The sequence below is a fragment of the Pipistrellus kuhlii genome, unplaced genomic scaffold, assembly GCF_014108245.1.
Source record: "Pipistrellus kuhlii isolate mPipKuh1 unplaced genomic scaffold, mPipKuh1.p scaffold_m20_p_56, whole genome shotgun sequence".
Classification (NCBI taxonomy): Eukaryota; Metazoa; Chordata; class Mammalia; order Chiroptera; family Vespertilionidae; genus Pipistrellus; species Pipistrellus kuhlii.
The window spans coordinates 1,041,618-1,064,987 of record NW_023425558.1 but is presented as its reverse complement, the minus strand read 5'-3'; the positions used below and the strand labels follow the sequence as shown (position 1 = coordinate 1,064,987).

The 23,370-nt window shown below is 60.2% G+C and overlaps 1 protein-coding gene and 1 long non-coding RNA gene across 5 annotated transcripts; both read right to left on the bottom strand.

Annotated features, from left to right (window-relative positions):
- Nucleotides 1-1,105: 1,105 nt before the first annotated feature.
- On the bottom strand, nucleotides 1,106-4,479 carry LOC123651456. Its single transcript, XR_006740192.1, has 2 exons — nucleotides 1,972-4,479; nucleotides 1,106-1,739 (listed from the first exon to the last, which is right to left on the bottom strand). It is a non-coding gene; the product is annotated as an uncharacterized LOC123651456 (long non-coding RNA).
- Nucleotides 4,480-4,489: 10 nt separating this feature from the next.
- On the bottom strand, nucleotides 4,490-20,703 carry SYT12 (synaptotagmin 12). 4 transcript variants are annotated; one of them, XM_045573794.1, is made up of 8 exons: nucleotides 20,510-20,703; nucleotides 15,424-15,576; nucleotides 13,279-13,472; nucleotides 9,655-10,047; nucleotides 8,158-8,376; nucleotides 7,451-7,571; nucleotides 6,567-6,700; nucleotides 4,490-5,103 (listed from the first exon to the last, which is right to left on the bottom strand). In XM_045573794.1, the coding sequence occupies exons 1-8, from the start codon at nucleotides 20,592-20,594 to the stop codon at nucleotides 4,930-4,932; spliced, it is 1,473 nt and encodes a 490-aa protein (XP_045429750.1). In that variant the 5' UTR covers nucleotides 20,595-20,703; the 3' UTR covers nucleotides 4,490-4,929. The 4 variants fall into 4 exon arrangements, with proteins under 4 accessions (XP_045429750.1, XP_045429752.1, XP_045429753.1 ...); XM_045573796.1 differs by having other exon boundaries at nucleotides 15,424-15,560; nucleotides 20,510-20,599; XM_045573797.1 differs by having other exon boundaries at nucleotides 15,520-15,560; nucleotides 20,510-20,598.
- Nucleotides 20,704-23,370: the final 2,667 nt, after the last annotated feature.

Here is a 23,370-nt window from a genome sequence, read left to right as displayed (position 1 = left end):
GATGACTGCCAGCCTGTGGGTGACTCAGCCTCTTAGAGTCCCTCTGGCCCCAAGCCCAGGGTCCTTTGGGAACCCCGAACGATGGGTCACAGCCCCAAAGACCCCAGAAAACAGAGATGGCCAGACCGGCCCTCCTTTGGCTCAGGATGTTATGTCCAATCGGCTGCTTGGCTGGACAAATGGGAAGAGAAGGAAAATGATGGAGCCGGGGAGAGAGGAAGGAAAGAAGGAAGGAAGGAAGGAAAGAAGATGGGCTGGCTCAGTAAGCAAAGTAATGAATGGAGGAACAAATGGTCGCATGCGTGAGTGAACAAGCGCATGACCAGAGTTTAGGGTCAGCGGACAGGTGACTACCCTCCAGCTTCCATCTGCTGCTTCTTCTGAGGCCCAGAGACCCCTTCCGTTCCAGCTGAGTCTCTGCTGCCCCCCTGTGGTGGCCCTGCTCCCTGCACCGTCATCACAAGCTCTGGTGTGGGGTGTTTCTGGATGAACGAAGGGGAGGGACAGGGGGTGCCAGGCCGTGGAACTTCAGAGTCCAGTGCTGCCCCGGAGAAGACCTGGCTGGAGACACAGGCCCTTCGCTCCTCACACCTCCCTAGGCACCTGCCCTCCCTGTCATCCCAGACACCAAACCCAGGAGGAACTCCACCCAGGGCCTTGGCCTCACTTACTGCGCACCTTCTGTGGCCAGACACTCGCCCTCAGTAGGTGCTCATTTTACTCCATCCAATGAAGTACGTATAATTCTTTTTTAAAAAATATATTTTATTGATTTTTTACAGAGAGGAAGGGAGAGGGATAGAGAGTTAGAAGCATCGATGAGAGAGAATCATTGATCAGCTGCCTCTTGCACACCCCCCACTGGAGACGTGCCCGCAGCCAAGGTACATGCCCTTGACCGGAATCGAACCCGGGACCTTTCAGTCCACAGGCCGACGCTCTACCGCTGAGCCAAACCGGTTTTGGCGAAGTACGTATCATTCTTAAACTCTTTGACAATCGAGGAAACTGCTGAGTGGACGGAGTTTGGGCTCTAACCCAGGTGATGGGGCGCCAGGGCCTTTACACACAGCAGCCAGAGGGCGGGGGCCGTTAGAGACTTTAGCCAATGTGCTCCTTCCGGGGGAAACAGGCTCTGGAGAGGAAGGGATTTATCACACAGCGAGGAAGCCGCAGACACAGGCCTGTGGCAGGCAGAACCCAAAGGGCCTCTACTCTCTAGATCCTTCTGTGGGCTCCCCAGGACCAGCTCAGCCTCAGCGGCCACTGGGCTGGAGCCCAGGGCTGGGGACGCAGCCTTCTGCCCCTGCCTCACCGGTGACCCTCTGGGTCCGAGGAAAAGGCGGATTAGGGGGTGGGAGAGGCGGGGAGCGAGGCCGCCCCGTGGTTTGTGTTTGTTTAGCCATCGGGACGGTCCCTTCCGGTGTCTGCAGTCCCAGACGGCCGCGGGCAGGAGAGAGGAAGGGCAGTCTGGAGCTGCAGGCGCTGCGGGCGATAAGCCGGCTGGCCCTGCCCCTCCCGCATGCGGGCCTGCCTGGCCGTGCTGCTGGCCGGGTCAGCAACCCCCATGCCTGTCCTCCTGGGCGGGGCTCCGTCTATCGCTGAGGCTCCCTGACTGAGAGGGCCGGGGACCTCCAGGCAGGCCCATGAGCCCAGGGTGGAGGGAGGGGGACGGTGGGGGAGAGAAAGAAGAGGCAGAAAGAGATGGGAGCAGCTGGGTGTGGGCCCTGGTGAATGAACTTAAAACCTAAAGGCAGGCCAAAGCCGGTGTTGCTCAGTGGATAGAGTGTCGGCCTGCAGACTGAAGGGTCCCGGGTTCGATTCCGGTCAAGGGCATGTACCTTGGTTTCAGGGACATCGCCAGTAGGGGGTGTGCAGGAGGTGGCTGATCCATATCTCTCCCTCATGGATGTTTCTAACTATCCCTCTCCCTTCCTCTTGAAAAATCAATAAAAATTAAAACAAAAAAACCATAAAGGCAGCCTGGACCTGCCCTCACAAACCAGAGCAGCCTGCTGGTGTCCCTCGTTTCCACAGCTGCTTAGAGTGTCCCCCTCCCGCCTCCCTCCCTCTGTGGCTCCCCACGGCCAGGACCTTCGGCCTCCACCCTCAGCGCAGCCACGCCTGGCCTCTGTCCCCAGACACAGGCCACACTGTGCCGGCAGCGCCCCCGCCTGGCGGATCCTCTCCCGCCTCCGCGTGTCCAGCCTGCCTGCCCGGCAGAGCCGCTCATGTTTCCACGCCCTCTGCGCTTCCCTGGGGCCAGCCTTCACAGGCTCCTGCGACGGCCTGGCGGGCTGGCCACCGGTCTCCCACACAAGCTCTTTATCTGCCCACCCAGACCCTCCTCCTCCCACGCTCGCTGTGACCTTCCGGGGAGGTCCGGGGAGGGGGAAGCCACAACAGCCTGGGATCCAGAGCAGCCTGTGTGTGCCCTCAGCCCCCTCCTCAGGAGCTGGGGAGGGGGCAGTGCTGCCCAGTGGTTAAGAGCATGAGCTCTGGAGCCTGAATCTCAGCTCTAAGCCTTTTAGGCTGTGTGACCTTGGGCTCGTGACCTAACCTCTCTGAGCTCCCGTTTCCATAGCTACAAAAAGGAGATGACACAGTACCTACTCTAAGTGTTAGAGTAGCAGGCTGCACAGCAGCATTCAGGGGCTCATACAGCCCCTCTCCCTCCCTCCCCCCAGATCTTGCCTCCGGCTCCTTCCCCCCCCATCCTCCCTAAGGGCTTTAGCAAGGTTGATGGATCAGCTGAGCTTTTGTCTGCCCCTGCTCCTGCACTTTCCCATATGCTCCTCCCTCTGCCAGGAATGCTTTTGGGGCCTCATCCACCCTCTTTGGCTTTCTGCCACTTCTTGCCCCAAGGCTCAGGCTGGCACCACCGCCGGGAAGCCCTCCTTGATTTTCCCACTGCCATCCTCCCCACCAGGCCTGGCTCGTGGCCCCTTCTCTGAGTCTCCCAGCAGTGTGATGGTGTTGTCCTGGTCATGCCCTCCCAAACCATATGGGGGCCGCCTCTCCCTGCCCCTCCCCAGCTCCGGGCGCCCCGCAGCAGGGCAGCAGGGCAGCAGGGCACAGGCCCGAGCCCCTGGTCCCTCGAGCAGAGACGAAGAAGGTGTTCGGGCTGAGCGGGGCTCCGGGAAGCCCCCTCCTTCCCGCTTCAGCTTTATTTCAGTTCTAGAATCATTCCAGTCAGCATACTCAGTCCCCACCACGCCCCGTCCTGGTGCACAGTCCACACGTCATGCAGTTAGAGGGAGGGAAGAGCGGGCAGCGGGAGTCATGCCTGCCCTCAGCCCCGGCCAGGAGGCCTGGGCTCCCCCAGGCTGCGGAGGCTCGCCCGCTGGGTGTCCCGGACCCCGTGCTGGCCTGGGCCGGGCAGACCCCCTGGTGCTGGGCCCTGGCCGTGTCCCATGGGAGCCACAGTCCTGCTCTAGTCCCCATCCACCCTGGGCCTCCACTGTGGTCCAGCCGCCCTCTCCTCCACATCATGGGACAACCAGGGCCTGGGTGTCCATGCTTCACCAGGGCCGGCAGCAGCCAGCCCGAGCGCCCGTGCTCCCCATGACTGCCACATGGAGTAGATGCTGCGTGTCCCCCCCCCCCCCATCCCTTTGAACCAGAGCCCTCAGCTGAGGGTGCACGGCTGCCCCTCTCTGGGGCTGTCTGTGGGGATGGAAGCCGCCTCCGCCAGGGACCCTCCCTCCAGCCGGGGGTGGGCAGAAGCCAGACAGGATGCCTGTGGGGGTGACGGCCGAGCCCCTTTCCTCCTGAGCAGGACCCCCAGGTCCCTTCACACTCCGGCCCCCGGTGCAGGCGAGGCTGGGCATGTGAAGCCACAGCTCGCTCGCTGCCCAGCCTCCCTCTCCCTGACGGCTTTTCCTGAGGGCGGACCCCCGACACAGCCTGCGCCCCTGACGCCTCCCCTCGGGGTCTGCTTTGGGGACGTGCCCCAGGAGCCCTCTTCCCAGCCTCAGTGTCCGTCCTGGCCCCTCTCACCTGTCCTTCGCTGCCGCTGCTCAGGCCGGCTCCCTCCCAGCCCAGCCCACGGTCTCCTGCTGATCCGCCGTGCCCTCACCCACAGACCCTGCCGTCTGTGTCCTGGCCGCCCCCCCCCGTCCCCCGTCCCCCCCAGGCTGACGTCTCCCCCACAGGGCCTGGCGGAAGGACCCCCGCAAACGCTGGGGGCCCAGGCTGGAGCGCGTGGGACTGAGCGCAGGGCCTGGCCGGGGCCTCCGCGTCTCCTAAGGGCTGTGTTCAGGGAGCGGGCTTCAGAGGATGAGCCAGAGCCGGAGTCCGTGTGGCCTGCGGCCTCTCCCGGCCCGCCCGGCCTCCTGGTCTCGTCTCCCGCCCAGGGGGCCTTGCGGCCACCACAGTGGGCGGAGGACCGTGTGTAGAGACGTCCCGTCCCCATCTCACTCTCAGCTCTTGTCCTTGTGCCTCAAACCGCAGCTCCCCCGTCACCCTCCAACATCGTGCCCCCCCCGCCCCCGCCCCCCACTCCCCCGCCCCCAGCCCTGCCTGGCTGGGCCACCGTTCACACTGAGCCGGTCACCAGGCAGCGGCTCGTCTTCCTGGCGTCTCAGAGTCTGCGTCTCGTTCCTGTCATGCCTGCTGGTGCCTGCACGGTGCCCGGCCCCCGGCACAGGCCCTGCTCAGTGCGTGGCCCAGCGTGGCGCTGGCTCTCCGCCAGGGCGGGGGGTGAGGGGTCTGAGAGGCTAAGGCCGTCCCAGGCCGAGGGGCAGGCCAGTTGGGGATCTCAAAATGGGAGGACAAGGCGTCCGTGTCCAGCTCCAGCTGGTCCTCACGGGAGAAGCTCTGGGCCTTTCTCCACCGCAGTCTAGAGAGAGGGGAGTCCCCCGGGGGACCCCAGCCTTCACGGCTCCAGCTGGGCGATGGCGGGGTGCTGCCGCTGGCCTCGCCCCGCTGCTAGTTTCGCCGGACGGGGTGCCACATGGACACGGGCCTGCGCAGCGTGGCCAGCATCTGGTTCCAGTGGGTGGTGCCCATGCCGCTCGCCGAGGGCCCGATGATGACGTGGCCGATGTTGTCCCCGCGGCCGTCGCTGGTGCTCTCGGCCACCGTCACGCGGAGGGACAGGTCCTGAGGAAGGAGGGACATGAGTGCCGGGGACCAGGCCAGAGCCGGACGGAGGTCCTCCACGGCGTCCGGGCACCGCTCTCTGCACCCTCATCTCCGACCCGCCTAACCCCACCGGCTTCTGCTGCCTCCCTCCCTCCCTCCCTCCTTCCACAGCGGCAGCACCAGGCGGCCCAGGGGCAAACGCCACCTCGCCCCTTCCTTGCTGCGTGTCCTTGGGAAGCGACCTGGCCTCAGTTTCCCCATCTGTAAAATGGTGATAAGAGCCGAAACCGGTTTGGCTCAGTGGATAGAGCGTCGGCCTGCGGACTGAAAGGTCCCGGGTTCGATTCCGGTCAGGGGCATATACCTTGGTTGCGGGCACATCCCCAGAAGGGGGTGTGCAGGAGGCAGCTGATCGATGATTCTCTCATCGACGTTTCTAACTCTCTATCCCTCTCTCTTCCTCTCCGTAAAAAATCAATAAAATATATATTTTTAAAAAATGGTGATAAGAGTAGCCGTTCTCGGAACGAAATGAGTTACAATGTAAGGAACTTGGGAAGGCGCCTGTGCCCAGGCAGGCGTCAGCACGCCTGCGGTTCCTAGTGCCATCGTGGGTGGGACACAGCCGAGGAGGGGAAAGAGGCTGCATGAGGCCAAAGGAGTGAAGCTGGAACTAGAGCCAGGCCAGAGCTCCCGGAGTCTCCGGCCCCTGGAGGCTGTGGGGTCGTGGCCCTGGGACCCCCCGGGGGAGCAGGGGCCGCCCAGAGGCGCTGGGAGGTGCGCCTGGGTCAGGGACACCAGACTGAGCAGCACTCCGGGCTCTCCGGTGTGGACAGGGGCCCGGAGGGGGATCAGTGGGTGCCCGTGCAGCCCGGGGGCGAAGAGGCACAGAAGGACGTTCTGGCGGCCAGGGGTGCCCGGGATGGAGGGTGGCAGTGGGGGGAGGCGGCGAGCTCCCCACGCTCTGAGGAATGCAAACGGCACTCCTGGCGCGGCCCAGGTCACAGCGCCTGCCATCTCCCCGCCGTGGCCTGCGCTACCTCTGCTGCTCGGGGGTCACCTCCTGAGGGCGCGGGGCTGTGGGGGGCTCGGCAGAGCCTCTGCGGGGAGAACCTGGGAGGTTTGGGGCGGAACTCTGCCCCGGGGCCAGTGCTGGCTCCTCTCCTGCTCTCTGCCGTCTCCCCCACCAGACTTCAGCCCAGCTGAGCCCTCCTGCAGGGGGTGCCCTGGCCGCCCACAGCTGGCATGCTCCGAGCTGATCGGGATTGCTCAGGGACCTCCCTGCCTGGCCCCTGTGGGCACCAAGGAAGCAGTGCCCATGCCCCCAGCACCCACCAGAGGGCTGGGACCCAGGAGGTGCTACGTCAGTGCTTCTTGAGGCAAACCATCAGCGCCTGCAGGAGCCCGGGAGGCCAGGCCGCAGGGGCGGGGGGGGGACGTGGCCCCAGAGCCGCGGGGTGACCTGGCCGGCCCCCCCTCACCTGGAGCACGATGGCCGGCACCGAGAAGATCATGGCTTCGTTGAACACGGGGTTGGGGTCGTCCCTCTTCACGGCGGTCCTCTTTTTGCTCATCTTCCTCCCGTCCTGCAGCAGGTACACCTTGACGTAGGGGTCTGGGTGGGCGAGGGGGTGGCGGTGAGGGCCAGGGCCACGCTTCCCTGGCACGGCCCTGCCCATCCCAGGGGCCCGCTGCCTCTGAACTGCCCAAACCTTAGCGGCTGCCACTACGCCCCGTGGCCCTGCCACTGGCCCTTCCCTTCCTGTCCGGTAGCTGGGGAAACGGAGGCTCGCACGCAGAGAACAGCCGGGCCCAGCGCCTCTCCTCTCCCTGGCGCTCCGAGGACTTGGCAGACCCGCCGGTCGGTGGGAGCGCAGCCACCCGCTGAGTCAGCGGCACCTGCTCGGCGGGGTTTGACTCAGCCGTGTGGGGGGGCTCCGAGATCACAAGTCCCCGTCTGTCCTCACCTACCGCCCGCCGGCTGTCCTCGCTGCACCTGCTGGACCCCGGGTTCCCCCAGGCTCCTGTGGGCTGGGCTCCCCGGCCTCCGCCCCTGTTCCCTGGGGCCGGGGCTCCTGCAGACCGGGGCACTGGTCCCGCCTGGCGCGCACACCGTCCCAGCGGCCCTTCCCCCCATCTGAGATCTGGAATGCGGTCCAGCCTCTGGGCACCGAGCCTCCATCATGAGCTGCAGGTGGGAAGTGGGTGCCCCCCCCATGGCTCCTTCCCAGTGCCCCAGCCTTCTGCTCTCAGGTTCCATCTCTCTCCCTGCGGTTCCCGTGGTTCCCCAGCGAGACGGCTCTTCCCGCTGCGCACGGCTCCTGAGCTCAGCCCCCCGAGGAGCAGGCAGCCAGCGGGGCCTCACCCGCCGTGGTCTTGTCGCCGGTCCAGACGAGATTCTTGGCCTTCACCACCACCACCGTGAGGCGCTCGGCTGTGGGCAGGTAGCTGAGGGACAGCAGGATCTCGCCCACGGCGTCGGCGGCCTGCGGGACGGGCAGGTGGCTTAGAGGACTCTGTCCCCCGACAGGCCCAGGGACAGCCAGACGCTTCCTTCCCCACCGAGAAGCTGCTGTTCTTGGGGCCCCTCCTGCCAGGGCACCCGCTCCCCCTCCCCACTGCGGGTCTGGCCCTGGGGGGAGGCGGAGGGTGCCTGTCACCGGCGGCGTCCACGTGCAGTCACGTGGCCGAGGGGAGCACTCGGGAGGAGCACACAGGTCATTTTAGGGAGGAGACCATGTGCTTACACGACAGCCCTGCTCCAAGGCACTCTGACACCGACAAAGGCAAACTGCGGCGTGGCCTCCGTCTGAAACACCTCACGTACGCCCCTCCGGCTCGGAAACTAAGTCAGGAAGCCCTGGAGGGTAGAGCTTCCACGGGCCTGGAGGCAGGAGCAGTAGGAGAGCTGTAAACGGGGGTCGGGGGGTCTCATTTGCAGGCGGTGCATGGAGCCTCCTTGAGCGTGGCTCAGGTCTCTCTCTCTCGTTTCCTGGAGGTGCTGGTGTTCGGGGAGTGGCGAGGGCGACGGGGTCCCTCCTCTGGGGAGGGCAGGGGGGGGGGCGGACGTGCCTTGTTCTGGTCCTGCAGGTAGAGCCAGCCGCTGAAGGGCTGCAGCGGGAGGTCCAGCGCCGACAGCTTCAGCTCCACCGCGCCCGTGCTGACGTTCCGCTCGTCCTCGTCGATGCCGAACACCGAGAACCGCAGGCTCTTCTCCTCCAGGGCCGCGGGGTCCAGGGGGACGGAGAACTTCTCGTCGAAGAAGATGGTGGAGTAGGCGTTCCTCTGGATCTGCAGGGAGAAGGGCCCGGCGGACGGCGCGTCACAGGTGGGGCGGGGGTGGCGGCCAGGGGCCGTGGCCGGGTGGGAGCGCTGGATGGAGTCTGGTACCCAGGCCAGGGTCCTGGCTCTGCTGTCCCCACACCTCAGTGCCCATCCTTTCGGTGGCTCAGCTGGGATGGTCTAAAAGCCCCTTGGATGCCGAAACCGGCTTGGCTCAGTGGATAGAGCGTCGGCCTGCGGACTGAAAGGTCCCGGTCAAGGGCATGTACCTTGATTGCGGGCACATCCCCGGTGGGGGGTGTGCAAGAGGCAGCTGATCGATGATTCTCTCTCATCGACGTTTCTCTCTATCCCTCTCTCTTCCTCTCTGTAAAAAATCAATAAAATATATTTTTTTTAAAAAGAAAAGAAAAGAAAGCTTTGCACAATCTGACCCCAGCTAAGTCCCACCTTCAGTGGCCATGGCTCCAGAGAGCCCTCACAATGCCTCTGCTGAGCTGGTCTCCGTTGTTCTTGCATGTGTCCAAGTCCAGCTCTGGGCCGTGTGCAGTGAGTGCGGGTAACGGGGAGCCCAGAGCCATGGATGTCCCAGCCTGCACTGAGCTGCCTCAATGCTGTGGGACGGACAGACGGACGGCGTGACTGGGCAAGGTTGCACTGACTTAGTTTCCAAGCCCAGTCCTGCCCGGTGGGTTCCGCCGGCCTCCTCCCAGGAAGCTGTGGGCAGGCCCCCGGAAGGTGCACTGGCGGGCACTGCCCCCCTTCGGGGGAGCCGCCTGAGTCACTGCCTGGTGACATTTAGAGAGAGGAGCCTCCTTCCGGGCACCTTGCCTGGCGCTGGCTGGGCAGCCACCCACGCGCTGGGATCGGCGGGCTGGGACGTAAGGAGCCTGCCTTCTCAGGAATACATCTCCCAGCGCCTCCAGCTCCCTGAACACGCTCCTGGATGCCTGCTGGGCTGTGGGAGGCTCCAGCACGCTGCTCTCTGGGAGCCACGCCCCCTACGCAGTCGCTTGCTCGAGAACTGAGGGCTCCTTCTCCCCTCTTTCCCGCTCTGGGGCAGAAAGCCCGCCTCTGGAGCCTGACCTCAGCATGCAGGGTCCTCCTGATCTCCGGTTCCATCTCGCCTTCCTTTGGCCAAACCAGCCTCTGGGCTGTCCCCCGCTCTCCTATAGTCACCACCTTGGGCTCTGGGGTCAGCAGCCAAACCCGCTCTCCAGCGCCCCCCTCAGGACCCGCCTGGCTCTGCAGACCGTCCTGGGGGGAGGACCCGGCAGCCCCACTCACCCGGGAGATGCCCACGATCTGCTCCTCGGGCAGCAGGCTGATGCGCATGAAGCAGGACTCGAAGCTGGTCTCCTCCCGCTCCAGGAGGTCCTTCCCCTGCAGCACGGCCACGTGCAGGGCGTGCGAGGCGGCGTCGTAGTCCATGCCCACCTCCACCTGGCCCAGCGTGAAGTCCAGCCCGAAGGTGTTGCTCACGGAGGAGATGGAGTTGACGGAGTCCACAGACTGGGACTTGCGGAGGGTCCCGTAGGGGGCCAGGTCCAGCTCCCGGCCCATCAGCTCCAGCGGCCCCAGCTCGCTGATGCTCTCGAAGGTGTCCTCCATGCTGAGGCTGCCTTTGCGACTGGGTGGTCCCCGAGGGCTGGCCCGCTGGGCACCCCAGGCAGGCGCTCTCTGGAGGAGACAGAAGGGGGCAGGGGAGCATCGCAAGGGCAATGGTGTTGAGATGGCAAAGAGGTACCGCCACCCCTGCTCACTCGAGGCCCCTCCGAGTTCCCCTTCTGCAAACACGGGCGTGTCTTAGCTCAGAGGGTCCCCGTTTAATATTATTCACATCACTCAGCTTTCTCTGAAACCAGGATGTAAGAGAGCATTTTCTCAAAATGTTGATTGGTATAGCCGGAGTTCCACACATAAAGATGTGCATTGCAGTGATGTTTACACAAAGGAAAGAGAGTTAGCAATCTCAGTGCCCAGATCAGCTACTCCATAGCCGATCCAGCAGCCTCGAAGGAAGTTTTCAACATGAGAAAACTTCCATGTTGGGTAACACTCACCCTAATATTCCAATTTTCTTTTGTCTAAATTGACCTTAATATTTGAGAAAACAAAGGCCTCTGTACCACAAGCATCTCCCCTGTGGCTGCATCGTCTTCATTGCCATAATTTTAATGCCCCCCCCCCCCCAATCTCCCATTGAGCAGACAGCCATAATGTATTTTACAATCCCCGACTCTTAAGCATTTATGTTGTTTCTCTTATAAATAATGCAGCATTGAGTAGCTTTTGTAAAATCCTGACTTAGAGAACTCAGTCCTTTTGAAAGCATTTGACACTTGTCACCAAAATGCTCTTTGAAAACGTTGTGCCGATTGACAGTTCCCCCCACAGAGTGAGAGATGGTCCTCTCTGAAACACCAAGTGAGTTACATGTGGCACCAGATCTGGCAACACATTCGGGCTGTGTTCTCTGGTGTCTACACCATGTCAGAAAAGTTCTCTGCCAAGAATCAAGTGATGAAACACCCAGCAATATACACCGGGTGGCCAGATTATTATGATCTCTGAACGCATAATAATCTGGCCACTCAGTGTGTGTGTGTGTGTGTGTGTGTGTGTGTGTGTGTGTTTATTAGAGGCTCGGAGCATAGATTCATGCATGGGTGGGATCTGGTCAGCCTGGCCAGGGGGAGGGGACATGGGCAGTTGGCTGGCCTGCCTGCTGGTTGAAATCCTGGTCGAGGGAACAATTTACATATTAGCCTTTTTAAAAAAATATATGTTATTGATTTTACACAGAGAGGAATTGAGAGGGATAGAAAATTAGAAACGTCCATGAGTGAGAAACATCGACCAGCTGCCTCCCGCACCCCCCCACCCGCACCGGGGATGTGCCCGCAATCAAGGTACATGCCTTTGACCGGAATCGAACCTGGGACCTTTCAGTCCACAGGCCAACGCTCTATCTACTGAGCCAAACCGGTTTCGGCTACATATTAGCCTTTTATTATACAGGATATACACTGAGTGACCAGATTATTATGCGTTCAGAGGTCATAGTAATCTGGCCACTCAGTGAATACTGAGAGCTCTGTACATGTTTGTACTCCCTGATATGGTCATTCAACATCTGAGCATCTATTCAAAGTACATAATACCAACGAAGACACAATTTTACCTATAAAATACTCATGGCATCATTCATGATGGCATTTAGTAAATCATGGCAGATAAATAAAAAAGAATGTTGCATAGGCATTAAAATGATATTTATAATGGGTGTTCCACAACAAGGGGAAATGCTTCAGGTATAACTGAGATAAAAAGAGCAAGCATAAAATTCTAGCCCAGCTGGTGTAGCTCAGTGGTTGAGCATCAACTTATAAACCAGAAGGTCACGGTTCAATTCCCGGTCAGGGCACATTCCCAGGTTGTGGGCTCGATCAGCAGTGTGGGGCGTGCAGGAGGCATCGGATCAATGATTCTTATCATTGATGTTTCTATCTCTCTCCCTTTCTCTCTTAAATCAATAAAAATATATTAAAAAAATAAAATTCTAAGTAGAAATGACACCCATTGTGTAAAGACTATGGAAAAAAGACCGGGTGTGGAGGGTTAGATGAAAATATTGGAGCCCTAGCTGGTTTGGTTCAGTGGATGGAGCACTGGCCTGTGGACTGATAGGTCCCAGGTTCGATTCCAGTCAAGGGCACATGCCTGGATTGTGGGCTGGATCCCCAGGGGCGGGGGGCATGCAAGAGGCAGCCAATCGATGATTCTCTCATCATTGATGTTTCTATCTCTCTCTACCTCTCCTTTCCTCTCTGAAATCAATTAAAAAAAGATTCATTATATATAAAAAAGCAAGCAAAGTGGCTGCACCATTTTTAAAAATATTGGAAATAAATAAATAAAAAGGCTAATAGTTAAAAAAACAAACACACCAACGGTTAACTGTTGCTTGCCTCAGAGTGGTGGCATTTGGGACAGAGGTTTCTTTTTATCTATATTTTCCTATACAGGGCGTCTCCAAAAATGCACACACGTTAGCATCTGATAGCTCAATTTTGAAAATGAAATGTATTTTAATAAGCACTGCCTTATTCACAATGTGTATATACATTTTATGAGACACACTATATTTTTCACAGGATGGTTTTTTGAATTGAAACCATTCATTCATTCATTCATTTATTCATTTAACAAGTAATTCATGGATCCATTCCACAAGTGGGCACTGGGCTGGGCTGGAGACAGGAAAGAGGACCAGGGCCCTGTTCACAGGAGGGAACAAACCAGGAGGGAGCGAGGGGGGCGGGCGTGGAGGTTGATCCTGAGAGCAGGCAGTGGGGGCGTGGGGAACACCACTCTGTGCGCACCTGCAAGAGGGGAAGCCCCGAGCGCCATGAACACACGGGAGGAGGGGTATGCAAGAAGGTAGCCTTGAAAGTAGCTTGTCCTGTCTTGCAGTTTGAACAGAGAGGCGATTGGACTCAGAGGCGTGCCAACACCAGGTGCCTCTCATAAACTGTGGGCGGTTACAGCAGGGAAAAGGAGGCCCTTTTCTTGTCCGCACACTCACAAGTGTCATGGGTGTAATTAGCTAGTCATTGACGATGTCAATAAAAGGGAAAAGAGCCAGGGAAGCCAGGAATTGCTGAGCATAGTCAGCGGGCAAGGAGAGGCCTGTTTGTCTCACCAGCTTCACATCGTCCCTCCCAGGGGCCTCACACCCTCTCCCCCCTGCAGTGCTGGATTGCTGGGGGGTGAAGGGGGAGAGAGGCACAGAAGTCAGGGTGGTGCAGGGGACGTGCCTGCCTGTCAGCCTATCTCGGGGAACAATGGATTTGCTAGGAGCTCCCCCCCACCCCAAAAATAAATAAAAATACGAGGGCAGGGCCTCACCTTCTGCCTGGCCTCTGCGGAGGTCTCGCCGTACTTCTGCTGCAGGTACCTGTAGTTGTAGTTGGGGAATGGGGAGGGGCTGGGGAAGCTACCGGATGTCCAGAGCTTCCACAGGCTCACGGCCGTGATGCCCAGCAGCGCCAGGGCCCCCGCGGCGTAGACGCCCACCTCCCAGTCCGGTGGGCTCTTGATGACTAAAAGGCAAGAGCGGCCTCTCGTTAGGGGGGCCCGGGGCGCCGCTGTGGTTACAGACCCCCCCAGGGAGCGGGGGGCTTAGCACTGACTGACGCGCTCACTGAACGGTCACCGAGCGCCTTCTGTGGGGTAGGCGAGGGGCGAGGGGCTGGGGTCACGTTGCATAAGAAGACACTCTTCTGTGGTTTCTGCTTTTATCCTCTTTCCCCCCAAAACAGACGTTTCTACGGTGAGTGACACTTGGCCAGAGCAGGTGAAGAGCTGTGAAGCCTGGTTAACTATTCATGAGGCTTTACACAAATCGGGTTGTTCTTGCCGCTGGGAGTTCTCAGACCTCACCCTTCAGAGGACCTCTTGTTTCCAGATAATCAAAGCAGCCTTTTGGGGTTTGGGGGGAAAGGAAAGGGATCTGGGGGACAAAAATGATCCCTTTTTTTTTTTTTTTTTTTTTTTTTTACCTCAAACCTCATCTAGAACAACACGGTGTCCACTAATGCACGGATGGGTAAGTATATAGTATGTCTACGTAATGTTCAGCAATAAAAAGAAGGAAGCACCACCCTGGTCGGTGTGGCTCAGTAGGCTGGAGTACCAGCCTGTGTACCAAAGGGTCTCAGGTTCCATTCCTGGTCAGGGCACATATCCAGGTTGCAGGTTTGAGAGCGTGTGCAGGAAGCAACTGATCAACGTTTCTCTCTCTCCCACTCTCCCTTTCTCAAGCCCATTTAAAAAATATTTTTAAAGGAATGAACCTTGACCTATGTTACGTGAATGAACCTTGAAATCATTATATTAAGTGAAACAAGCCAGATACGAAAGCCCATATGTTGTATGATTCTATTTATATGTCCCAAACAGGCAAATCTGCATAGGCAGAAAATGGACGAGCGATTGTCAGGGGTTAGGGGGGTAGGGAGGAACGTGGAATACGGGGCCTCTTTTGGCATGATGACTATACTCCAAAAACTGATTGTGCCAACTTTAGCCAGAATTCATACTAAACGTATTCTGGAGAAGGGCGGGGCCCAGCCTGCAGCCCGGCACGTCCCCAGCACTTAGCTCCCTGTGAGGTCTCTGCTTTCTGCAGGGAGACCCGAGGCTGGGAGAGGCAAAAGAACACACTTATCTGTGGGCCCAAGGCCACAGGGCCGAGAAGGCCAGGTCACCCAGCCTCTCTGGGCCAGTCTCATCCGGAAAAAGAGGACCACAAAGCATCCCCATCCAGTGGTGCCACCCAGGGCATTCATTCTCAGGGAAACGTCCCTACAAGCTTCTGCCGCTGTGAGCCACCGAGGCCGTGTTTATAACAGCGGCCATCGGGGAAGAGCCTGGAGGCCTGCCCGGCCTGGCGCTGTCTCAGGAGGGAGGTCACCGGCCTCCGAGGATGAGAAGGGTGCCACTGTGGCGATGGAGAGGAACCTTTCAGGCAATGTGGAGAGAGAAACATCCATCCCCAACATGGTAGAGCAACATGGTTTTGATGTGAAAATCACACATCAAATGGCCAAGGGCTGGGCAGACTAGGGAGGAATGAGAAAAGCAAGAAGTAAGGATGCAGGGGCTGGGAGCAAGCGCTACTTCCGCTGCTTCCGTCTGACCCAGTTGCTGGAATGGAATGTGTGGTCTAAATAAAGCTACAGCGAGGATCTACAGAGGGACCCCAGGGCCAGTCCTGCTGGGGTCCCCGGGGAGGCTGGGGAGTGGGGGATGGGATGGGAATGTACCTTCTAAATTGGAGAGTGAGGGGCACACGTGAGGGCCTCCTGCTGAGATGTGCACAGTAGGGCCTGGCTGTTGGTAGGGGCAGGTCCGGGGGCAGGCACAGGCAATGTGCCCAACAAGTTGGCAAAGCAGAGCTCTGGCTTCGTCCCCCATTTCCCTGGGCTCCTCATTCCCTGGTCCCGGCCCTCAAGGCCATGGGACCTTGGGCAAGTCACTGACGGGCCTTACCAGTAATACAGGGCCATGATGGGGGTCCCACTGCTCCCTGCACCCCGGGCCTGGCGGGAGGGTCCTGGGGGTGGCATGCTTGCTGCTGGGACTCACCGCTCAGGTGGTGTTCGGCCACGTCCACGGCCATGACGCCCGCTGCGGTGGCTGGAACTAGGAGGGAAAGAGAGTCAGAGGAGAGGGCTTCAGCGGGCCCCTGGCCCCAGCCCTGGGCCTGGCCTCCCTGGGGCCCTCGTGCCTGTCATCCAGAGCTCACGCTGAGCCCTGAGCAGGGCCTGGGCAAAAGCAGGTGGCTTTTATGTTATTTTTTTTAAACAGCCATTTTTTAAATTGTTATTAACTATTACTATTAATTTTTAAAAGATCTAGTTGGCTTTATTCAATAATTCGTGAATCGGGCAGCATCCCATCAAGTAAATAGATTACTGCTCCCTATTATTATTTTTTAATCGTCATCCAAGGATATATTTTTATTGATTTAGAGAGAGAAGGGAGACACACACACACACACACACACAGAAACATTGATGTGAGAGAAACACAGATCCATGGCCTCCTGTGTGCACCCAGATCAGGGATGCAATCCACAGCTTAGGCAAATGCCCTGACCCGGAACCAACTCACCACAGCCTGTTGGTATATGCGACGGCACTCTTTCCAACTGAGTCACCTAACTAGGGCAATCTTAAAAAATGGTGTCCCCGAAACCAGTGTGGCTCAGTGGATAGAGCGTCGGCCTGCAGGCTGAAAGGTCCCGGGTTCGATTCCGGTCAAGGGCATGTACCTTGGTTGCAGGCACATCCCCAGTGGGGGGTGTGCAAGAGGCAGCTGGTTGATGATTCTCTCTCATGGATGTTTCTAACTCTCTATCCCTCTCCCTTCCTCTCTGTACAAAATCAATAAAATATATTTTTAAAAAAATGGTGTCTAGAGTTATCTTTAAGCACATGAAGACTTCACCTCAGGGTGATGCCCAGAGACAGTGGAATTCAGAGTCATTTTTACTATGAATAGATCCAAATATTGGAACCTGCTAATAGCTAACAACGCGTTGTTTGAAGCGCAGACGCTGCTGGGCGTCCTGTGTTTGTGTTTGCTAACTCTGGCGCCCCGGCCCACGCCCACCCTGCCAGCACCAGGCTGACCAGCGCCGACTCGGGGTGCTCACTGCGCTGTAAGGTGGACCGCACAGATGCAAGTGGCCCCCCGAGATTATAATGGAGCTGAAATTCCTACCCCCCGGCGACTTCACAGCCGCCCCGAGGTCCCAGCACAGCGCGTGAGAGTGGCCGCAGTATTCAGGACGGAAACACGCTACCCAGTGTGTAGTCCAGAGCTCAGGGTGGCCACAGAGCCTGGGCGTGCAGGGGCTAGAGCGTCTAGGGCTGGGGAGTGCACTCTGTGCTGTTTGCACAACCAAGAAATTGCCTAACGCCGCCGAAACCGGTTTGGCTCAGTGGACAGAGCGTCAGCCTAGGAACTGAAAGGTTCCGGGTTCGATTCCGGTCAAGGGCATGTACCTTGGTTGCGGGCACATCCTCAGCAGGGGGTGTGCAAGAGGCAACTGATGGATGATTCTCTCTCATCGATGTTTCTAACTCTCTATCCCTCTCTCTTCCTCTCTGTAAAAAAACAATAAAAATAAAAAAACAAAACTTGCCTAACGACGCGTTTCCAGTCAGTAAGTGACGTGTGACTGCACTTTGCTTTTTTAAAAAATATATATTTTATTGATTTTTTACAGAGAGGAAGGGAGAGATATAGAGAGCTAGAAACGTCGATGAGAGAGAAACATTGACCAGCTGCCTCTTGCACACCCGCTACTGGGGATGTGCCCGCAACTCAGGTACATGCCCTTGACCGGAATCGAACCTGGGACCCTTCAGTCCGCAGACCGATGCTCTACCACTGAGCCAAACCGGTTTCGGCATGAATGCTTTTGTCTAAGCTGGAAAAGGAAGATTTTACAATGTCCTACTCCCCGTCCTTCCCCTCCCTGCTCCACCCGCCATGATCTGAAAGCTCATACATGCCGTCACCTGAAGCCGGGGACTCTCACGGCTCTGTTATTGCTGTTGCTCAGAGGGGAGTTTGGCTCACAGACACGTTCTAAACGGGGTGGTGGCGGTGGAAAGGGGAGGCTGGGATGGACGGAGTGTGTCTCAGTTCAAGGGACATGGGAGGATAGGATAACCCCCCCTGAGTGTGTGTCCCTCACGGCTCAAAGGGGCAGCGCAGACAGGGGAAGTGGGACACACAGCGGGGGTGGGGGTGAGACCTGTGGAGTGCTTTCTGATGAAGGGATCCAGTGCCTTCCTGTTCCCAGGAATGCCCACCCAACGTGGCTGGGACTTCTGTCTCTTTAAAGAAAAGCCTGGATGGTTTGTGTACAGTTTCCTGATTTTTAAATGTTGCACCAGCTCACAAAAACGTAAACACCACTCAGGCGCAGTGTACACAAACAGTTGGTTGGCCTGTTCATGGCTAGCCTGGTCGTAACCCCTCCGAGCACTCTGAGGGCCCCCCTGGGACTGAGGTCCCATCGGAGGGCAAACATCTTCCTGGGCGTTTTATTTATTTATTTACTTTTAAATATACATTTTATTGATTTTTTACAGAGAGGAAGAGAGAGGAATAGAGAGTTAGAAACATCGATGAGAGAGAGTCATCGATCAGCTGCCTCTTGCACACCCCCTACTGGGGATGTGCCTGCAACCAAGGTACATGCCCTTGACCGGAATCGAACCCGGGACCTCTCCGTCCGCAAGCCGACACTCCATCCACTGAGCCAAACCGGTTTCGGCTTCCTGGGCATTTTACAGGATCCTGAGGGTCTTCCCAGTCTGTGGCTTTGGGGCCTTGATCCAAGAAGGGTTATCCAGAACTCATGGGAACTTATGAGGCGGTCCCAGGCGGGAGGCCCCGAGAAGCAGGGACGAGCGGGACCCAGGGAGAAGCCCTGCCAGGTGCACAGACAGCTCCTCGCCCCCAGCTCCCCTGCCGATGCTCCCGCTCCCTGAGATGTGGGTTGTCATGGTGATGGGAGGGAGGTGCTGACTCAAAGTGGAAGCTCATTCCTGGGACCTGGGCTGGAGATCATGAGACAGCGAACTCTGGCCAGACTCCTTACCCTCGAGCACAGTCCTAAGCCCTTGGCACATATATTTCTTATTTAACCCTCTGGCAGCCCCACAGGTAGGTCTGTGATCATCTCCGGTGTGCACAGGAGATCCTGAGGCATGATCAACCCGGGCCATCTGGCTCCACGCTCCTACCTCTGCGCTCAGCTTGCAGGAAGGCATGTGGTTTCAAAAGTTTCCTGAGAATGTGCACACCCAACAGGACGCCTGTCCAAGCCCGAGGTGGCCCCAGCCCCTGGCACCAGGGAGCCTGGACATTCCGAAACACGTCAACGCGCGCACACCGGCCCCAGCCTGCCTCTGCCCTGCTGGGAATCCCCGACGCCAGTGGCTTTCCTTCCTGCTCGCCTGGCACAAGCTGACTCTGTGAGAGCGGGCCGCCCTGGCATGGCCAATGCCAGGGGCGGGGAAGTCCCTGCAGCACGAACGCGCGGCTGGGACACTCTGCTGATCAGATCTCTGGCTGTCCACGGGCTCCCATCTCCTCACGGCCGGTCCCGTCAGACCCCAGACTCCCGCCTGCGCACCTCTCTCCTCCCTCCCCTCCTCGCAGCCCCCTCCTCCCTCCTCCTGGGAGCGGTGACCTCAGAGCCGGTGTGAGGGGCTCCGGGCACACCCAGGCCAGCAGCTCCCGCGGTGCCAGAGCACACCTGCCCCTCACCAGCCCGGAGCCTCGGTTGTCCTGTCTGTAAAACGGGGCTCCTGCTGAAACAGAGTGTCGGTCTGCGGACTGAAAGGTCCCGGGTTCGATTCCGGTCAAGGGCATGTACCTTGGTTGCAGGCACATTCCCAGTACAGGAGTGTGCAAGAGGCAGCTGATCGATGATTCTCTCTCATCGATGTTTCTAACTCTCTATCCCTCTCTCTTCCTCTCTGTAAAAAAAAATCAATAAAACATATGTATATATTTTTAAAAACAACAAAACGGGGCTCCTAACCGCCCTAGCAGGGTGCCAGTGGGGTGGAATGAAAAGTGAATGTGGTTGGGCTCGGCCTGGCCATTTGTCCAAAAGCACCCCCCTGCCCCGCCCTCCCGCCCCTCTTTTGAGCTGTGGAATCTCACTGGCAGCAAGGCCAGCCTGCAGATGTGTTTCATTTGTCTTCAAGTGAATCATCAACATTAAAAATTGGTAAAATTTATTAAAAAAAAAAAATCCTGGCTTCCTGTTAAAAGTTAGGTCTGGGGCTAGTGGGTCTGTGGCCCCTGTAACCCCGAAGACAGCCAGCCCTTCAGAGCTGGCGCCGAGAAGGCTCTGCCGCTTCAGCCAGGGCACTTGCTCAGCAGGCCTGGACCTCCCTCCCCCTGTCCAGTCCGCTGCCAGGACCTGAGGGAAACAACCCCCGGGAGCCCAGAAAGCAGGTCTGCAGAGGAATGAGGGGGAGGGGACGTTCAGAAAGGTTAAGGGAGTCGCCCAAAGCCATGGAGCCAGCAACGGGGGAGCTGGGCTTGGCAGCCATTAGTAGCCACAGCCCCCGTGCCAAGGAGTTCATCTCCCCCAAGACCCAGCGGGGGCACATCCTGCTATCGATCCCACTCCACAGAGCAAAGGGAGGCTCAGAGAGGGCAGTGGACTAGCCCAAAGTCACATGACCCGTGGGCAGAGAACAGAGACCGAGCCAGCTCTGGCTCTGCCTCAGCTCCCTTCTTACCGGCAGCACGCACTGTGCCTGAGCCCCCCGGCTCCCTCGGGCAGCCTGGAGGTCTGCCGGGCAGAGGGCCTGCTGCTTTGGCTCGGAAGAGGATGCTGAAAAGGCACATCCAGGGCCAGGGCAGCCTGTGACTGGAGCTCCCTCAGCTTCTGACACACAGGAAATGGGGCTCAGCGGGGGTGAGGGATGAGCCAGGGCTGCCCCAGACCCGCATCTGAGTTCCTCAGACCATGCCTCCTTCCTGGTACCACCCCTCACAATCTATCCGTCCCAGCCCCAAAGCCCCAGCCCCTCACCTGCATGGAGCGTGCTCCTTAGAAACAGCGCCGGGTGCACACCCAGGCGTAATCGTATCTCTCTGATGCCGTAAGCGTCAGACATCACAGACGCTAACGCCTCACCACCACGCCTGGCCCGTAGCGGGCACACAGTACGGGTCTGATGATTGAACGGACAAATGGATCCCCGTTTTAAGGATGGAGACGCCGGGGCCCCCGGTCACTCCGCATATGACTAACAATCCCGGGCCTGGCGCCAGGGAGCGGTGGATGTGGGCCCGGGCTCCCGGCCACCGTGCCACATCCTGATGAGGCTTCTGGGGGCGGAGGTGGGCGGGAGGAACTGCCTTACAGAGTCTGACCACAGTCAGGGCCCCTCCGGAGCCGGTCAGAGGAACGGCTTTCCAGGAATTCCGGGCCTCTGCAGGGGCCTGGGGCCCTGTCTCTGCTCTCCCGCCCGTGTCCTCGCTCACTGTGTCTCTAACCACAGCTCGGGTCAGCAGGGGTCCGCTCCCTGGCCCCTCGCCCTGAAGCCAGCAGGCAGAGGGGAAGGTCGGGGCTCCCAGGCTGAGAAACTCTTTAGGTCTGAGGTTCCTTTCAAGGGCCCCCGTTTGCTGAGATCACCCCGTCCGACTCCTCATCCCCCCGGAGCCCACAGGAACACAGTGCGGAGGCCAGGGTGGTGGCCAGCATTTGCTGGCCCCCCTAGGACTCGCCATGGATTATTTCAGCCAAACCTCCTGCCGTCCTGGGGGGGGGGGGCGGGCTGCGGCTTTGCCTGTGGCATTTGTGGGCAAGAACACGGAGCTGCGGGAAAGGACCTGCCCACAGGCACCAGCGCGGACAGGAGGCCAGCCCAGGCGTGAACCCCAGTGGGCTGGGAGCCCCCATACTCCCAGGCTGATGTGGGGGAGGTGGGGGCTGGCTGAGCTGCTGGAGTGGATGGACTCAGGCCTGGTCTGGGTGAGCCTCAGTTTCCCTGTTTCTGGTAGGAAGCACACAGCTGCTCGCTCGCTCTCTCTCCTCTCTCTCTCTCTCTCTCTCTGAACCTGTCGCCCCTGGCTGGGGGAGGGCTGAGCTCAGGTGCAGGTTTCCCTGGCGCTCTGGAGGTGGGGGGTTGTGGGGGGGGCCTCCCTGACTGCAGCCCCGGAAGGGGGGTCACCAGATTCCTGGCTCAGGGTTCCTCCACCCAACAGGCCTGCTCCAGGGTCTCAAGTCCCCCCCACTTGCAGCCCATCTTCACCCCCAATCCACGGTCTGCCGGGCAAGTCCCTCTGCCTGACAGCAGCGGAGTCCCAGGTCCGAGCCCCCCCACCCCCCCAGCCAGACCCGGCGGGGCCCTGGGCGGGGGATCCTCCCCGGCTCCGGGCCTCCAGGCGGCGGGCGGGGTGCGACAGCCTTTAGGGCCGGGGCGCCCCAGCCCCGGGACCCCCGGGGATGAGGAGGGGGCGCGGGGAGCGGCGGGGACGGCCGGGCGCTGTGAACGGGAGTGCGGGGCGCTGGCGGCGGGCGCCGGGCGGCGTGTAAATGGCCGGAGCCGCGGGGAGCACACGCGGAGCGGCCGTGCGAGCGCCGTGCGCGGGGCAGCCCGGTGGGGAGGGCGCCCGCGTGCGTGTGCAAGCGTGTGCCGGGCGTGCGTGTGCCGGGCGTGCGTGTGCAAGCGTGTGCCGGGCGTGCGTGTGCCGGGCGTGCGTGTGCAAGCGTGTGTCGGGCGTGCGTGTGCCGGGCGTGCGTGTGCAAGCGTGTGTCGGGCGTGCGTGTGCCGGGCGTGCGTGTGCAAGCGCGGGGGGCGTGCAGCCCATGGAGCCCGGGGTCCTCAGCCGGGGACCGGGCCCCGCGTGCGCCGGCGCCGTGCGCGGGGCTGCGGGGGGCGGCCGGGCGCGTACTCACCCGCTCCGGCTGCGGCTGCGGCTGCGGCTCCGGCTGTGGCTGCGGCTGCGGCTGCGGCTGCGGCTCCGGCTGCGGCTCCGGTCCGGCGTGTCCCTGGCTCCGGCTCCGGGTCCGGCTGCGGCTCCGGTCCGGCGTGTCCCTGGCTCCGGCTCCGGGTCCGGCTGCGGCTCCGGTCCGGCGTGTCCCTGGCTCCGGCTCCGGGTCCGGCCGGCCCCTGCAGCGCGCATGCACCGCGCGGAGCCGGGCGCCCCCCGCAGCGCCCCCCGCAGCCTGGCGGCTCCCGGGAGCGGCGGGTTCGGGCCGGGCGGGCCGGGCCGGACCGGGCCGGGGCGGCGGACGAGCGGCGCCGCAGTCGGGCTCGCTCCCAGGGCCGGCGCGCTCCCCGCTCCCCCGCCCGCCGCCCCTGATTTAAAGCGACAACCGACCGGCCGCTCCCGCTCCGGCCGGAGCCGGCGGCCCCCCCGCCCCGTGCGCCGCGGGTCCCGGCGGGGGCTCCGCAGGCCCGGCCCGCCATCGCCCCAGCCCGGGGACGGACGGGGCCTGTGCTCCCGGGGCTCCGGAGTCCGTCCCGTCCCCCCTCCGGGCCTCGGTTTCTCTCTCTGGCCCCGCGCCCGCGGACCGGAGAGCGGAGGGCAAGCGGAGCCGGAGGGCCTCCTCCTCGGATCGGACACGGACCCGCGCCCCCCGGGACCGGCTGTCACTGAGGCCAACCCATCCCACCGAACCCCACTGCGGCCCGGCGGGTCCCGGCCACTCCGTCATTTTTCACGCGAGGAAACAGGCTCACAGGTGCCATGACCTTCCCAAGACCGCAGAGCCAAAGGCCAGCACCGAGGCCAGAGCCCAGGCCTGTGCGACTTCACAGCTCTTACTCTTTTTTTTCTTTTATTATTTAATATATCTTATTGATTTTGTACAGAGAGGAAGGGAGAAGAATAGAGAGTTAGACACATCGATGAGAGAGAAACACCAATCAGCTGCCTCCTGCG

Bases quoted from the DNA above. Each gene is read 5' to 3' on its own strand.
- SYT12 (XM_045573794.1), bottom strand. From the start codon at position 20,594: ATGTCTGACGCTTACGGCATCAGAGAGATACGATTACGCCTGGGTGTG. The intron at 15,577-20,509 runs GTGAGGGGCTGG...TTTCCCTCCTAG, and splicing joins AAGGAGCACGCTCCATGCAG to TTCCAGCCACCGCAGCGGGC. The intron at 6,701-7,450 runs GTGAGGCCCCGC...TCGCCCACCCAG, and splicing joins CGGCGACAAGACCACGGCGG to ACCCCTACGTCAAGGTGTAC.